The following is a 15,970-nucleotide window of genomic DNA, read 5'->3' as shown; positions in this document are numbered from 1 at the left end:
CTAAACGGCTCCACCTAAGCAAACAGCACATCGTCTACTCGGGACTCTTCGCTACACTCCTGTCAGTGCCCTTATTTCTCGGTAGCATGGCAAATTGAACTCTAATTTCTAACTCAGACTTTAATCTTTCTCAATTTTAAGAGAAAACACAGTAACGTCCGATAACTCTAAATATTTAGCTCAAAACAAAGTAGCCCTTCCCTTTTTGACTTCGCACACACAAAAAAGGAACAAAACAAAAACTACTTCGAATGGCTACACGGGGGTGAAAGCTGACTCACCTCCGCCATGCTGAAAGGATTAACCCTTCAGACGCGCCCGCTGGGGTCGCGCTTTGACTGATGACACTGCGGTCATTTCGCTACAAAATGCTTCCGAAAAAAGCCATCTACGACTCCCTCTGTCGTCTCCGCTCCCCCTCGACACGCTCAGAATGCCTTGGTAGCCCATGCAAAGTCGAGAACCGGCTCTTGGCGACGCACAGCGACCAGCGCGAGAAGCTGTTCTTTGTTGTCGCCCCCAGCGCGAAGCTCGGCTACCCTTTCGCCCTGCGCGCTTCCGGGAGTCCAGTGCCGAAAGTGAAGGACGCATCCTTCTTTTCAATTGCGCGCGGTGAACATGCCTGCGTGCGGGGTCTCTGTTTCTCAATCCCTGTGCTCGCATGCGCTGACGGTCGCGCAACCTAGCGCCTTCCGGTCTCTTGGGCCGCTTTGCCTTTTCCCTTGCCGCCTTCTTGTCAGGTACGGGTTGTCTGGGTTTTCCCGCAGGCCGATGCCCTATGAACCCCCCCCCCCCTTTTTCTCTGCTTGGAAGATGCGGTCTTCCCTTTCTGTTACTGCGGTCCGGTTTACAACAATCCCCGCGTGTCGCCTGACCAGTAACTTTAGCCCCAAACTTGCGAGCTCTAATGCGGGAAGGCTTTTCTTTCCCTTCTGCCGCATTTCCACCTGTGATAACGTTATCACCTGTCCGCGCGCCTGAATTTAGGGCCTGACATTTCAACCGTTTCTTTTTTGTCCTTGCCCTTTTCCTTTTTCTCTTTGGACTTTCCGCGTGCACCGCCTGAGCCAAGACTGTTTCCTCCAGCCATTGACATGCATCGCGTGATCCTTCATTAGTCACAAAATTGACCTCTTTGCCTTCGCAACAGACGGTCATCTCCACAGAGCTGACAGACGGACCTTCAGCTGCCCCGGAAATGAGCAGTTCGCTCCCCTGAAGGTAGTTCTCCGCAGCTGGCTTATCGCTCTGAGTGCTTTCCTCTGAAACGCACTGCTCATCTATAATCGGGCTCTCGTCCTTTGTTTCAGCATGGCGTTCAATACTGCGTTCTAACCCAACAGCAGCTTCACACTCTTGATACGCCAGCTTCGCCGAGGTAGCCACAACCCTGGCTTCGTCACTGTCACCGCAGTGACGCCTCAAATCGGAGTTGCCACGATTCCCAATCCCTAAAGGGCTCCCCTTTGTTTCCATGTCGAAACCTCTGCCTTTGGGGGAATTATCCCTTTCACACCCGTGCCGGTTAGTCGCCTGTACAGGCCCCTTTCTAGCGTCCTCGCGCTTAACCAAATCGGCCACGGTTCCTACTCTCACTGCACAGCCTCTTCGGAGCTCTCTCTTTTCTAAACCGCGGGTGCCGGTTAGACTCTATTTCTTGGCCCTTATTCGCAGGTTTGCGACTACCTGACTGGGCGACGGTCTGTTTAGCTAGCTTGGAAAGTCTCTCTTGGCTCGGCTTTGTCCGACGCCATCCGTGCCCTCTCCACTCGTTTTCTGAACGAGCTCTAGCGGAGTTACACCTAGCTAACTCTGAGACTGTCTCAGTAGCCTCTCTACTTTGGCCGCGCTCTGTCGTGTACCATCCATGCCGGTTTTGCGCCATTTCGCAATCCTGTATTATGGCGTCATGTCTCTCCAGCCCGGCGATGGACTGGAACGTTAAGGGCCCTGTCTGGAAGGAGATAGCGTCGCTCATTGCTACTTCGTCCCCATTAAGCCCGTTGAGCTTTGCGAGCCGCCTTTTCTCAGCCTCGAGTTTAAGCTCTTTTAGCTCCGCTGCTAGTTTCTCCATAGCCTCTTCCCGAGCTTTTTTTCTCTCCTGTAGCTGTGCGTCGAGTTCCTCTCTTTCCGCTTCCTCAGCTCTTTTACGCTCCTGTAGCTGTGCTTCCTCAGCTCTTTTACGCTGCTCTTCTTTTACCCACTTTTGCATATTATCCCAAGGAATTTGAAAATCATCCTCTACCTCCGTTTCCAAATTTTGGATTGCTTGGACAATATCCGAATCTTCCGCTCTTTCCTCCACATCTACTCCTAACTCATCGCACAAGAACAACAGTTCTGTCCTCGACAACCTCGTCAGGTCCACGGTCGCTGCTTTTAAATATTGGCTTTGCTCGCTCATGGTGATTCTGAGCAACTACCCCTGTGCTACAGACATGCAAACACCCGATCAACCAGCAGTTCAAATTATTAACCCAGAATTTGAAGCCTGGAGGATCCAAGGCAAAAACCAAACACTCACCCGCAGATGCAGCACCATGTCACCAGGTTCATCACACCGCTGCCAACCAGTTGTTGGCGCTGCCACCAGTTGTTGGCGAAGATGGGTCGGTTCGGGGTCGCTTGCTAGCTCGCTGCTGCTGCTGCTGCTCGCTTGACGGAACCGTGGTCAAGCTTCAACACCCGTTCCCACCACCACCAGGACATGAGTGCCGCCAAGTCAAAGAGTTAAGTGATGGGAGGAAGATTACAAGAGGGTTTATTTACATCTTTTTACATCATGGTTAGAAGTGAGGTTCCAAATGAAGCTCTATGGGAGGCGAAGTGAGCTCATCTGCCGCATTCGTTGTCGACTTTTATACTGTTAGCCTTCCCTAAATTCCCTAGGTTGAGGACGCCCACGCCGGGGTGGGAGGGGCCCAGATCACAAACAACACAAACTTGTGCGTACAAACACACCACTGCACTTAGGGCCACGCCCCCGTCACATGTGGAGTCTGAGGGAAAGAAGGTTGTCGTCGAGGTAGCGTTGACTGCGGTAGGTGATGGCCTCCGGCCAGCCGAAGGTTTCTGCGGGTCACCGACATCTGTTGATAATCAAAGACACCCGCCGCTCGAGGCCGGAACAAAGAGGTCACGAAAAGGCCAGAAAGTGGTTCCTTGTCCCTTGTCGAACGATGCCCGCCAGCTCGTCGCGGTGCTTGGCACGCCTAAGAGCCACAGCAAACGAAGCCCTTTGTTCCCCCGGCACGCTCACAGCAATTGGGGAAGATAACGTCGGTCTCCCCGCGGCGGCGGCGACACTTGAAGAGACTTCGGAAAGGCGGTTTGTTTTTGCTAAAACTTCAACCCCTTCTTTATGATTCTGTACTCCGACCAGGAAGGGCTCGGTAAATGGAATCAGCTGTCACCTGGGTCCCCTGTGTGGTCCATGACGGCAGGCTTGGGGCAACGGTCGCCGAGTAGAAAGCAGGTACTCTCAGCCACCCAGGAGACATATGTGTGCTGGCTGCTTCCGCCGCTGCTTAGCCCTCGCCGTACCTTGCTTAACGACGACCCACGTCTGATAGTAATTCTTTCCAGGCCCGTCTACTACGATCTTTACAGTACTCACTGAATGCGCTGAAGGAAAGAAGCAAGTAGGGGTTTCATTTCATTTCATTTCATTTTAATACCTTAAAGACCCACTGGGGGTATTACATAAGGGGTGGGTACATACAGTCACATGAACAAGTGTTATGTTGAAAAATGGTTGGTAACAGCTTCGGCGAATGTGGATGGGCATGAGATGGTAGCGATGTCATTGGAGAGGTCGTTCCAGTCTACAGAAACACGGTGAAAAAAAGAAGCGGCACAGGTAACAGTACGGGCACGGGGGCGAAACACTTGGAAAGGATGACGGATGTGGTGGGATATGCCGGCTGGCGGGGCAATGTAGGGAGCGCAGCGTAGCGAACTATGGAAAAATTTATGGTATAGGCAGAGGCTAGAAATACGACGACGAAGTGAAAGGGGCGTTAAACTGGATTCAGCTTTTAAAGATGTTACACTGATATCGTACGAATAGGAGGAATGAATGAATCTGGCTGCTCTGTTTTGAAGTGACTCGAGTGCATTGATAAGGCAAACTTGATGAGGGTTCCAAACTGGTGATGCGTAATCTAACTTTGACCTGACAAGAGATGTATATGCTAGTAATTTTACCTGTTGTGGGGCGTGGCGAAGATGACGTCGTAAGAATCCGAGAGTTTTATTAGCCGAGGAAATGACGTTAGTAACGTGTGTAGCCCATGATAAGTTGTTACACAGCGTGACGCCTAGGTATTTGTATGATGAAACGGACTGCAGGTGAACGTTAGCGACTACATATGGGAAATCAAGCGGGTTACGGCGGCGGTGGAAGGACAAACGTTTACATTTATGAGGGTTAAGTTCCATTAGCCAACGGTCGCACCATTCCTGTATGCGGTTTAGGTCATCTTGAAGGTATGTTGGGTCGGAGGCGTTAGTAACTGTGCGATAAACAACGCAGTCGTCAGCAAGCATGCGAATATTAGAGCACACATTGGTCGGTAAGTCATTAATATAAATTAGGAATAGAAGCGGGCCTAGTACAGAACCTTGAGGGACTCCTGATGTTACTGGTAGCGGATTGGAATTTTGATTGTTAACAACGACAAACTGTGAGCGATTAGTCAGGAATTCTTCTATCCATTTTACTATGTCGGGGGGCAAGTTCAAACGGGAAAGTTTTAGGATTAAGCGTTTATGAGGTACCTTGTCGAATGCTTTTGCAAAATCCAGGAAAATGGCGTCGGTCTGTAGGTTAGAATCGAGATTAGCATGTAAATCATGAATGAATAGGGCTAGCTGAGTTTCACAAGAAAAACCTTTCCGAAAACCGTGTTGAGACGAATGGAAAAAATTGTTCGAGTCGAGGAAGTTTATGATATGAGTATAGATGACGTGTTCCATTAGTTTGCAGGGTACGCTAGTAAGGGAAATGGGTCGGTAATTTAACGGCGAATCTTTGTTACCTGATTTGTAGACTGGAACGACCTTTCCAGTTTTCCAATCGTCCGGTAGTTGTCCTGTTGAGAGTGACTGGGTAAAAAGTAAGCATAAGAACTCGGCACAAATATCACTAGTGTTCTTTAGAAGTTTCGAGTTAATATTGTCTACACCAGATGAAGATGAGATTTTCATGTTTCTAATTAAGGACGCAATACCCAGTGAGGAAAATGCGACTACCGGCATAGCATGCTCAAAGAGTAAATTAGATGTATGAAGTTGCGTTTCGGTTTCATTAGTAAAGACGGATGAGAAGGCTGCGTTGAATAAAGTAGCGCACTCAGAGTCGGTCATAGCCGCGCCTGATTCGTCTTTGAGGGTAATCGCGTGTTCATGATGAGGGTTAACGACTTGCCAGAACTTCCTGGGGTTATCGCTGAGCATATTAGGAAGGTCTTGATGAAAAAAGTTGTGCTTGGCGTCATGGATAGCGGTGTGATACGATTTTTCCGCAGCGCGGTACTTCGCCCATGCGCTTTGCGTTCCATGGGCTCTTGCTGAGCGGAACAGGCGCTTCTTTTTATTTTCCAACCTTTTAAGACTTTTAGTAAACCATGGTTTGTGTGGATTAGCGTGGAAAGTTATTTGGGGAATGAATTCATTGACTAGGGCATGAAGTTTATTCTTAAATGCTAGCCAGTTCTCATGAATACTTCGTGAATGAAAACTTGAGGAAAAACTTACGAAAAACGCTGTCAGTTCGGCATTCATTATATCATAATTACCTTTGTTGTAAAGGCGGATTGTTTTATTGTATTTTGGACGCCTAATTGCTTTAAGGTCGATGTTGACATGCATAGTTTTGTGATCACTAATCTCAGGGAGGTACGTAATGGGCTGAACGCTATCTGGGCAATTAGTCAGTAATAGGTCTAAAATGTTCGCACAGTTTTGTGTTACGCGCGTAGGTTTGGATATTACTTGAGTAAGGTTAAAATTGTAGCAGAAATCTAGAAATTCCCTTGCTTCGCCATTATTAGTTGTCGGTGCGGGCTGGTGCTGCCAATCAATATTTGGAAAATTAAAGTCGCCAAAGAGGAAGATGTGTGCGTTAGGGTGCTTCGTGATAAGTTTACTTACGGAATTATTAAGCTGACAGGAAAAATCACGAGAGTTATGTGGAGCCCTATAACAGACACCGAGTAAAATCGTGTGTGGTACAGCGTGGCAGTGGAGCCATAAGATTTCCAGGTCGGACGAGTCGTCAATTATCGACATTGATAACTGCTGGCTCACCGCTATCAGTACTCCCCCTCCTCGTGAGTCCTGGCGGTCTTTCCGAAAGACTTGGAAGTCTGGCAAGTCAGTTAGTACTTCGCTGTCTGTGATGGCACCGTTCAACCAGGTTTCGGTTAGTATCAGTAGATTGCTGCTAGATGACAAGACAATATTGGAAATAAGTTCGCGCTTGGAAAGGAAACTACGTATGTTGGTGAACACAGCGGACAGGGGAACATTTTTGGGGCGGGTTTTTAGTTGTTTGCGAAGAGATGATTGCTAATCTGATTGTGGTGTAGCGATTGTTATTTCTTTCACAGTTTGCGAGATCTCATCAAAAACGTAGCGCCTGGGACCGATATGCAAGGTTTTGTAGCGTAGGGCAAATTTGTCGGAATTAGCTTTAGCAAAGGTGACTAGCTGCTTGCGGACGCTACGAACTCTGTGGGAGAAGTCTTCGCCGACACTTAATTTCGTTCCTTTAAATTTGCGGCCGTTAGAGAGTATCGTGTCTTTGATTTTGTATGAAATAAATTTGACTATTATTGGTCGAGAGCGGTTGGGTTCATGGCGGCCGAGTCGGTGGGCACGTTCTACTTCCTCAGGATGAATGGTTAAGCTCAAGTGTTGAGCGCAGTGACGAATGACCTCTCCCTCAGAGTCCGCAAACGTTTCGGAGGGGTTAGAATCGGGAATTCCATAAAATATGAGGTTGTTACGGCGGGATCTATTTTCACTGTCGTCAATGCGGGCCTCGAGGGTTTCAATCTGACGAGATAGCCGAGTATTTTCAGATTTTATAATTTCTAACTCGGATTTTATGGCTGTCATGGCTTCCAAACGTGTCTCAAGATCGGTCATGCGCTTACTTAAACCAGCTATAGCACCGTCAGTGGATATAAGCTGGTTTTTAAGGCCTTGCACTTCGGAGATTAGTTGAGTTTGACCGGCGGATAACTTTTTTAGTTCTGCGAATACAGCCTCGAAATTGTTAGGTCCTGGGTTAGTTTCAATATCGCCTGCCAAGATCAGCAAGCAGCGAACAACATGAGCACATTCAAGCACAAGAAAAATGCAGCATTGCGGGCTCGGCAGCTGCACTAAGAAATAATTGCTACTTTTTTTAGCATACAAGGAATGCGGATAACTAACCTGCATGATGTAGACAAACGGATTAGTGGTGTGCACGCTTGCACAGCCACCGAGCCCACAAAGCGGTGAAGGCGGTCGATCGTCGCTTATATTTCCTGTGGCTGATGTTGCTGGTGATGAGGCTATCCAGGATGGGCCGGGGAAATGGTATCCAGGGGGAGGCGCTGCCGGGCATGATGAAGTGATGACGTCGGGTTGGGGCCATGCGAAGATGCGATCGTCACTGCAGTAAACTGCAGTGGATGACGTGCTTGCTGGGGGAAGGGCCAACAACGCCGGAAGCAGGGCATTAGCGACGAAGGCGAACACCTGCATGATGTAGACAAACGGATTAGTGGTGTGCACGCTTGCACAGCCACCGAGCCCACAAAGCGGTGAAGGCGGTCGATCGTCGCTTATATTTCCTGTGGCTGATGTTGCTGGTGATGAGGCTATCCAGGATGGGCCGGGGAAATGGTATCCAGGGGGAGGCGCTGCCGGGCATGATGAAGTGATGACGTCGGGTTGGGGCCATGCGAAGATGCGATCGTCACTGCAGTAAACTGCAGTGGATGACGTGCTTGCTGGGGGAAGGGCCAACAACGCCGGAAGCAGGGCATTAGCGACGAAGGCGAACACCTGCATGATGTAGACAAACGGATTAGTGGTGTGCACGCTTGCACAGCCACCGAGCCCACAAAGCGGTGAAGGCGGTCGATCGTCGCTTATATTTCCTGTGGCTGATGTTGCTGGTGATGAGGCTATCCAGGATGGGCCGGGGAAATGGTATCCAGGGGGAGGCGCTGCCGGGCATGATGAAGTGATGACGTCGGGTTGGGGCCATGCGAAGATGCGATCGTCACTGCAGTAAACTGCAGTGGATGACGTGCTTGCTGGGGGAAGGGCCAACAACGCCGGAAGCAGGGCATTAGCGACGAAGGCGAACACCTGCATGATGTAGACAAACGGATTAGTGGTGTGCACGCTTGCACAGCCACCGAGCCCACCCTGTTGCTTAAATGGCGGCGCCTATGCTATCGTCGCCACTAAGAGTACCGGACGAGTGACAAAAATGAAGAACTGGATGGATGACACTGCGGACGGAGCAGATGTCTGCGGCAAAATGAAGCATCCTCTGCCGCCAGTTCATTCGTCTTCTTTATGCAAACGTGATACCTACAAACAGCACGGCGCAATGAAACATCTTCAGCCTTCCATAGCAGGCGCTTTTCATAAACCTGTACCGTCAGGCACATCCGTCGACGAAAGCTTGGAATGTACGAAGCCTTGTAACGGTTCCGCGAAGCAGTCGGCGTCAGCAACAAAAGGCGGTATTCTTCGAGGGACGCAACTTTTTTCTTTATTGTTTCGAGGCATTTTAGCAGTTTTATTTTAAAGTTTTCATTTTAGAGCTGATTAAATTTGCCCTTGCATTTTAACGTTCATGAGTGGCTAACAAATTAACTGATATAGCGCTTGACAAGTTCGATAAAGTGGCCACGCGATGCAGTTGAGAGTAGTCTACATATTTCATCAGTGTATTTGTATCAATGACTTTTAAAGGAAATTTACAGCTTACTACCAGCGGTCGGGTTCAGCTTCTTTTTACGAGAGACCTGCTTGCCCTTCAATACTGTAAGACAGATCAGTTATAATAACGGCAGATCACGGCAACAATCCTGGTGGTTTGCCTGGTACCCAGAGCCGAACTAGGGATCCTACCGGAAAAACGTGTTGCCTGTTAACGTTATCGTGGCGATGCTTTTGGCGGCTTTGGGATTCGGAGGTAAAAGAGCGCGCCATCTGACGGCATTCCTCTGCAGGCTTTGCGACTTCGGAGAGGGGCGTCCAGTCGCAGGCGTCAGGAGTATAAGGCAAGATGGTGTCCATCGTGGACGACGGCTCACCCCCATACAGAAGGAAAAATAGGGTAAAGCTGGTGGTTGACTGCGTGGCGGTGTTGTACGCGTATGTCACGAAAGGAAGGACAGCGTGCCACTTGGTCTGATCTGTCGTTATGATCTGCCGTTATATTACTGTAAGTTATAGCTCGACGAGAATTCATGTAGCGGTCACCTTCTGAGAACACTCACACGAAGGGCAGATGACATTATGGTGCAGATCGACCACCGGCAGCGAGGTTTCACACGAAAAAAAGAGAACACCCCGGAATATTTGGTAAAGAATGCTCGGAAAACACTTTAGTCCACTCGTTCCAGAAATATTTCGCTCCTTCTCATGCATCGTCCCCGAAAGTATTGACAACTAGGTACCGCGCTGGTTGTGTCATTTTGCGGTTCCCCGGCGTCAGAGTTGCCGTGAAACCAAAGAGCGTGCCTGCGGTGAAACGTGGTTTGCAGGAGGCCACTCGTCCAGAGCGTCGCCGCGAGAGGCCCTGGATCATCACCATGGGACACCGGCCCATGTACTGCAGCAACAACGACCGTGACGACTGCACCATGTACGAGAGCATTGTGAGTGCTTCCCTGATGTCTTCCTGTCCCGCCGAATAGGGCAGTTCCCACCAGGAGGCGCAGAATTCTGCGAGACAAAAGAGGCGCTCTGCGTTTCAGCTTTAGAACAACTTAGTCAGGTGGGATGATTTTCAAAGATACAACTGATCAGGTGCTTACAATAAAAGGCCATGAAGTACCCAGAGTGGCCGAATACAAATATATCAGGGTATGGCTAAACGAAGGGCAGATATACATGGAAAAGCACCAGCAGTCTCTTAGGAAAAATGGGGCGAAGAGGTGCCGGGACAATAAAACAAGGTATTAAGGGGGTACAACAAACATGAAGAAATGAGAGCTATTTGTAAAGGATTAATGGCGACGGAGCTTGCTTTCGGGAATGCGGTTCTGTGCTTAAGAGCAGAAGTTCAGTGTAGATTAGGAGTAAATCAGAGAGCTGTTGGAAGATTAGCACTAAGTGTCCACGGGAAAACAACAAACGAGGCAGTAGAGGGGGATATAGATGGGCATCGTTCGAAGCAAGGGAAGCTCAGAATAAAATACTATGCGAAGAAAGCCTGAGGAAATTGGACGATAACAAGCAACTAAGGTATTTAAATACGTATGCAGAAAGATCGTCGACTCTCAATTGCAAAAACGAACTAGGAAACTAACCAGTAAATATGCCGGGACAAGGACGGATAAAGAAAGAGCATTAAACGTCAGGCACAAAACGCGGGAGGTAAAAATTGGATTCATTCAATAGAAAATAAACATAGTGTAGAACTATATCGATACTGCAAAAGGCAGACTAGGAAGGAATCGTTCTATGATAACTCAACAGGCAGTGCCCTACTCTTTGAAGCTAGGCCAGGATGTCTTACAACGCGCAGGTACAAAAAGAAATTTACCGAAGAAGATCACACATGTGCTGCGTGTTTAACACACACAACATTTGAGCACAGTTGAGCACCTCATACTCAAATGGGGTGGTATCCATCCGGATGTCATATTTTACAACTCCTATTTTGGGATCGCGGCTTATAGGCCCAGCATGGGCGCTCGTACGTGGTACATCGGGTCAATTCTAAGAACTCGATAGTGCCATTCACCGGAAGTTCATGAGTGACCGCAGGCCATGCGAACATCTATGAAAAACCTCTAAAATGCTAGAAGCAATGCGCACACTTTCCTCGAGGCTGTTCACCTTTATTATCACCAGACAAACTTCTACTCATGCTTTGGCGTTTCTTAATCAGATCTTTGGTCTCCTGAGATAGCTTGCTGGTATCCTGTCGAACCATCCTACCACCTACTTCTGCGGCGCACTCTGTAACGATAGCTGTAAGATTATCATTCATTGTTTCAACACTGCGGTCGTCTTCATCAGTTAAAGCGGAAAATCTGTTTTGCAGCGACATTCTGAATTCCTCTACCTTCCCTCTTAATGCTAACTCGTTAATAGCCTTTCGCTTCACCAGTTTCCTCCTAAGGTTTCCTCCTAAGTTTACTAAGGTAATCGCTAATAGAGTCAGGACAACCTTGGACTTTAGTCAACCAAATGATCAGGCAGGCTTTCGTAAAGGATACTCGACAATAGACCACATTCACACTATCAATCAGGTGATAGATAAATGCGCAGAATATAACCAACCCTTATATATAGCCTTCATTGATTACGAGAAAGCATTTGACTCGGTGGAAACCTCAGCTGTCATGCAGGCATTGCGGAATCAGGGTGTAGAAGAGTGTTAAGTGAAAATATTGGAAGATATTTATAACGACTGCACAGCTACTATAGTTCTCCATAAAGTCAGCAATAAAATTCCAATACGGAAAGCGGTCAGGCAGGGAGACACGATCTCGCCAATGCTCTTCATTGCCTGCTTACAGGAGGTATTCCGGGGACTGGAATGGGAACAGTTGGGGATAAGAGTTAATGGAGAATACCTGAGTAATTTGCGATTCGCTGATGACATTGCCTTGCTAAGCCACTCAGGACAAGAACTGCAAAGCATGATCAATCAGTTAGACAGGCAGAGCAGAAAGGTGGGGCTAAGAATTAACATGCAGAAAACCAAAGTAATGTTCAACAGCCTAGCAAGGGAACAGCAGTTCGCAATTGGTAGCGAGGTGCTGGAAGTAGTAAGAGAATATGTCTACTTAGGGCAGGTAGTGACCGCAGATCCAGATCATGAGAGGGAAATAACTAGAAGAATACGAATGGGGTGGAGCGCATATGGTAGGTTCTCTCAGATCATGAATGGTAGCTTACCAATATCCCTGAAGAGAAAAGTATACAACAGCTGTATCCTACCGGTACTCACCTATGGGGCAGAAACGTGGAGGCTAACAAAGAGGGTTCAGCTTAAGTTAAGAACAACGCAGCGAGCTATGGAAAGGAAAATGATAGGTGTAACGTTAAGAGATCGGAAGAGGGCGGAGTGGGTGAGGGAACAAACGCGGGTTAATGACATCTTAGTTGAAATCAAGAGGAAGAAATGGGCTCGGGCAGGGCATGTAATGCGGAGGCAAGATAACCGCTGGTCCTTAAAGGGCCACTGACCAGGGTCCGGACATTTTTGAAAAACAAGCCCACTGCATAGATGAGGCATCGAAGATAACCTCTGCAAAATACTAGAGCCATGCGCGCCCCGAAAAGCTGCGAAAATTCAAATCAAAGCCCGTTCGTTCTTTCCTTCCTTCAAAAACGGGCCCGGCCCACTACTCTGCACCCTGCTGACGTCAGGGGGGGCTACTTTCGCTAAAGGCACTCCATTGGTGCATCGTTCTGACTGACGGGAGAAGGTTGGGCGTAGCCTTGGCGTCGCGTCGTCTGCACAACGCTTTCCGCTGTTCTGGCTCATGCCTACAAACCCGCATGAAGGAACAAAAAAAAAAAAACTGCGGAGGGAGCGTGCGGCGACAGCCTTGAACCCTAGCCATAAAATGTAAAAAAACAGTAAAACTGAGGGAGTTGGTTCGCCCCCCCCCCCCCCCCCCCCCCCGCCGTGATCCCGTCACGAGACGCTCTGCGAGACCCTCTCCCTTCTCAGTTTCTTTTCTTCTATGCGAGCCCCCCAAAACAAGGTTTTAATTAGTAGTGCAGCAGAGCCTTTCCCTCGCTCGCCCACTTTACCGCTCCGCACACATACCGCTTATCTTTCGTGCATCTTGCGTACGCCTTGACTCCAATGAATGACATATGCTTTGGAGCGGAGATAAGACACAAACACACAGAACACAAACACGCATGGAGAAAAGCAAACGGGCGGTTGCCGGGTCCGCGCTTCGCCGTGTGTTTCGAACACAACCGACTTCCGCCCCTCCGCTCGTGAAACGGTGGGGAGGCCTAAAAGAAAATGAAAAGGTGGCTCGTTAACTGGGAATGACAAACAGATGTATGAAAGGATGCGCTCGCTAACAAGTCTAGGTGGTCGAGCCGATCGCGCCTCTCGATCGTTCAGTGTGCGGAGAAAATGCAAAAACCAAGAAAAGAATTCTATTGAAGGCGGGGCCATGACGTCGCCTGTGACGCACTCCACAGACACCACGCCTCCGGCTTACACCGGAGAAGGAAGGGGTGATTTTGCCTTGCCGAGCCTACTCGACGAGGAGCGGGAGAGAAAAATTTCGAGGAGGGAGTGGAAGGAGAGGAGGCTCGCTGAAAGAGAGGTAGAGAGTGTCTGCTGAGCTGGGGTGGTCCGTGGCCCTTTAAGGGTAACGGAGTGGATTCCAAGAGAAAGCAAACGTAGCAGGGGACGGCAGAAAGTTAGGTGGGCGGATGAGATTAAGAAGTTTGCAGGGATACAGTGGCGGCAACTGACAAAGGACAGGGTTAATTGGAGAGACATGGGAGAGGCCTTTGCCCTGCAGTGGGTGTAGTCAGGCTGATGATGATGATGATGATGAAACTTCTACACATCAGAAACATTTTACAACACTCTTGTCTAAACACTCAGCAATGCCCTTGTCGGTGCAAGCACTGACATCGCACAGTACACGGCCCCTAGTATTTCGCCTTCATCGAAATTCAGCCACCGCGGCCGGGATCGGGCCCGCGTCCTACGGGCCAGCAGCCGAGCGCCATAACCACTGATCCATCACGACCACTGATCCATCACGTATCGAAGGCGAAGTGAGCAGTGATTTACAACTAGCTACAACCTATCATACAAGCATCCTTGTAAGGTTGGCGCCATTCAATCGCCTCTTTCCATTTTAACCGGCGCGGCCACAGCGTCGCGGTCTTTAGTCTGGACGGCGCTCGTTGTTTCAGAAGAAGCTCGTTTCCGTGTTCTTTTTTTTTACCAAAGGGAACGACGGGTCTCCCTTATCAGTTGAAGGTCGCGTTTCCGCCCGGTCGCGGCTTGCGGGAAGAAAGCATCCTCCGTGACCGAGTGCGGACAACACCTTCAAGAGGAAACTTCGTTGGAGGGTGTTGGTGCGGATCGCCCACATGTCTGCTGTGCGGAGAGGGAAAAGCAATATTCGCGCCTCGCAGCTTTCTTGAAAGCTCGTGGAGGGCGCTCTGGCGGTTAGCGAAGGCATCCCTTCTTTGACAGGGCCGGTGCCACACGGCGTGGCGCGGTACGGACAATGCCCGGTGGCTGCGCGCCCATTTACTAGCCACATCTGGGAACGTTCAGCGGCATCTTGCGTGCCCCGAGGGGGCGTCGCGGTCCCTGTTGCGGGTGGGCGTTCGTTGCCGCGTTTACAAGCTGTGTATGGCGCCGAGGCTGGGGCTTTTAGGGAGAGAGAGCTAAAACACGTGTTTTGAACCTGCCTGGTTTGACGAGACTCCTCCTGCTCGCGGCTTAGGGACGATTGAACATCATGCTTTTTTTTTTCTTTTCGCGTGGGGAGAGAGCGCGGGGCGCGCGATGCTCTGCCGCCATCGCAACAAAGAGATTTTGGTCTCGACCGGAGCCAGGCACGCAGACCGTGCTCTCGAGTAGCCGTGGAGTGGGTCCACGGGGCGGCTGGTGAGACATCATGCTATCGTGTATTTACTCATTGTAAATAGTCGTCTGTGTATATAAAACCTATATATATCAGTGCTCGACAAGAGTCCCCTGTCTTTCCTGCAAGTCTCTTCCTACTGGCTCCGTACTTCGTTGGAAGGAAGAAGAACGGAGGAACCACCTCTCCATACATTAAGAAGGAAAAGAACCACCCTTTACTATCCTCAAGCACACTCCATGTTCATACGGTTATACTGTGCTGGCAGTATAATGTTTCCTCTCTTATGTTTAAGGTGTTTTGGGCCCTATGCCAATTTACTTTACAAACCCTTGAGTTTTCTGTTCCCTCTAGCCTCGATACACCAGCGGTGCGGGTGCATCATCCTCGATCTGCACTCCGACAGCAGGTGCCAAAGGCCGCGCTGACGCCCCATCCCCGAGCGAGAGAAGGGACCGTTAAGTGTTGAGCCACCTACTGGGCATGGTGTGCGCGGTGTTTTATATCTCGAAGGAGCGGCGAAATATTGTTTTATGAGCTGCTGTACGTTCTTACACTTTTACACACGATTTTCAAAAAAGGATGATGTGTTTAGTCAACGTAGCCAATAATTGGAAATATCAGGGCTTGATACATCGGCGCTCCATTATAATCACAGGCATAAATGCTCAACTGGTCGCTGAAGATACATATAATGACGAAACTGGGGGTTTGACGTCCCTTCAACCAACATATCTCAGAGGAACCCCCAAAAGTGTATTGTCGCCGGTGCTTTGAACCCCGGGATGCGCGCACGCAGGTGCGCAAGGGCATCCCCCTGGTCCACCTGTATGGACTGGAGGACCTGTTCTACAAGTACGGAGTCGACCTGGAGTTCTGGGCCCACGAGCACTCGTACGAGCGCCTTTGGCCGGTGTACGACCGCAGGGTAGGTTCAGGTTGACATTCATCCATATCGACATGCACTGTTTTCCTGCAAGTCGCATGGACGCAGTGACCCGCAAACCGGTTTTCTCAAAAGCTCCGTATTTTTTAATGCAAAGATTTCTTCTGTAAGGAACGGGGAGAAAAATGTCGTATGATTTTTAACGTGAGAGCGTTAAAGGCCCCGTTAAGGAGAAATCTGGCGCCGG

The 15,970-nt window shown here is 49.4% G+C and overlaps 2 protein-coding genes across 2 annotated transcripts in view; one reads left to right on the top strand and one right to left on the bottom strand.

Annotated features, from left to right (window-relative positions):
• LOC149367679 (acid phosphatase type 7) overlaps positions 1–15,970 on the top strand; it is an 87,057-nt gene that overhangs the window by 54,184 nt on the left and 16,903 nt on the right. Inside the window, exons 8-9 of the mRNA XM_089556858.1 lie at positions 9,783–9,896; positions 15,637–15,765. Of these exons, the coding sequence (XP_089412984.1) occupies positions 9,783–9,896; positions 15,637–15,765 (243 nt within the window). The remainder of the gene's footprint in view (positions 1–9,782; positions 9,897–15,636; positions 15,766–15,970) is intronic.
• Positions 5,863–8,099, bottom strand: LOC149367680 (uncharacterized). Its single transcript, XM_089556847.1, has one exon. The coding sequence runs from the start codon at positions 8,065–8,067 to the stop codon at positions 6,571–6,573; it is 1,497 nt and encodes a 498-aa protein (XP_089412973.1). The 5' UTR covers positions 8,068–8,099; the 3' UTR covers positions 5,863–6,570.

The sequence above is a fragment of the Amblyomma mixtum genome, chromosome 1, assembly GCF_055824585.1.
Source record: "Amblyomma mixtum isolate Tamu chromosome 1, ASM5582458v1, whole genome shotgun sequence".
NCBI classification, from domain to species: domain Eukaryota; kingdom Metazoa; phylum Arthropoda; class Arachnida; order Ixodida; family Ixodidae; genus Amblyomma; species Amblyomma mixtum.
Note: the sequence above shows the minus strand (reverse complement) of the source record. Positions and strands in the feature narration are given on the sequence as shown.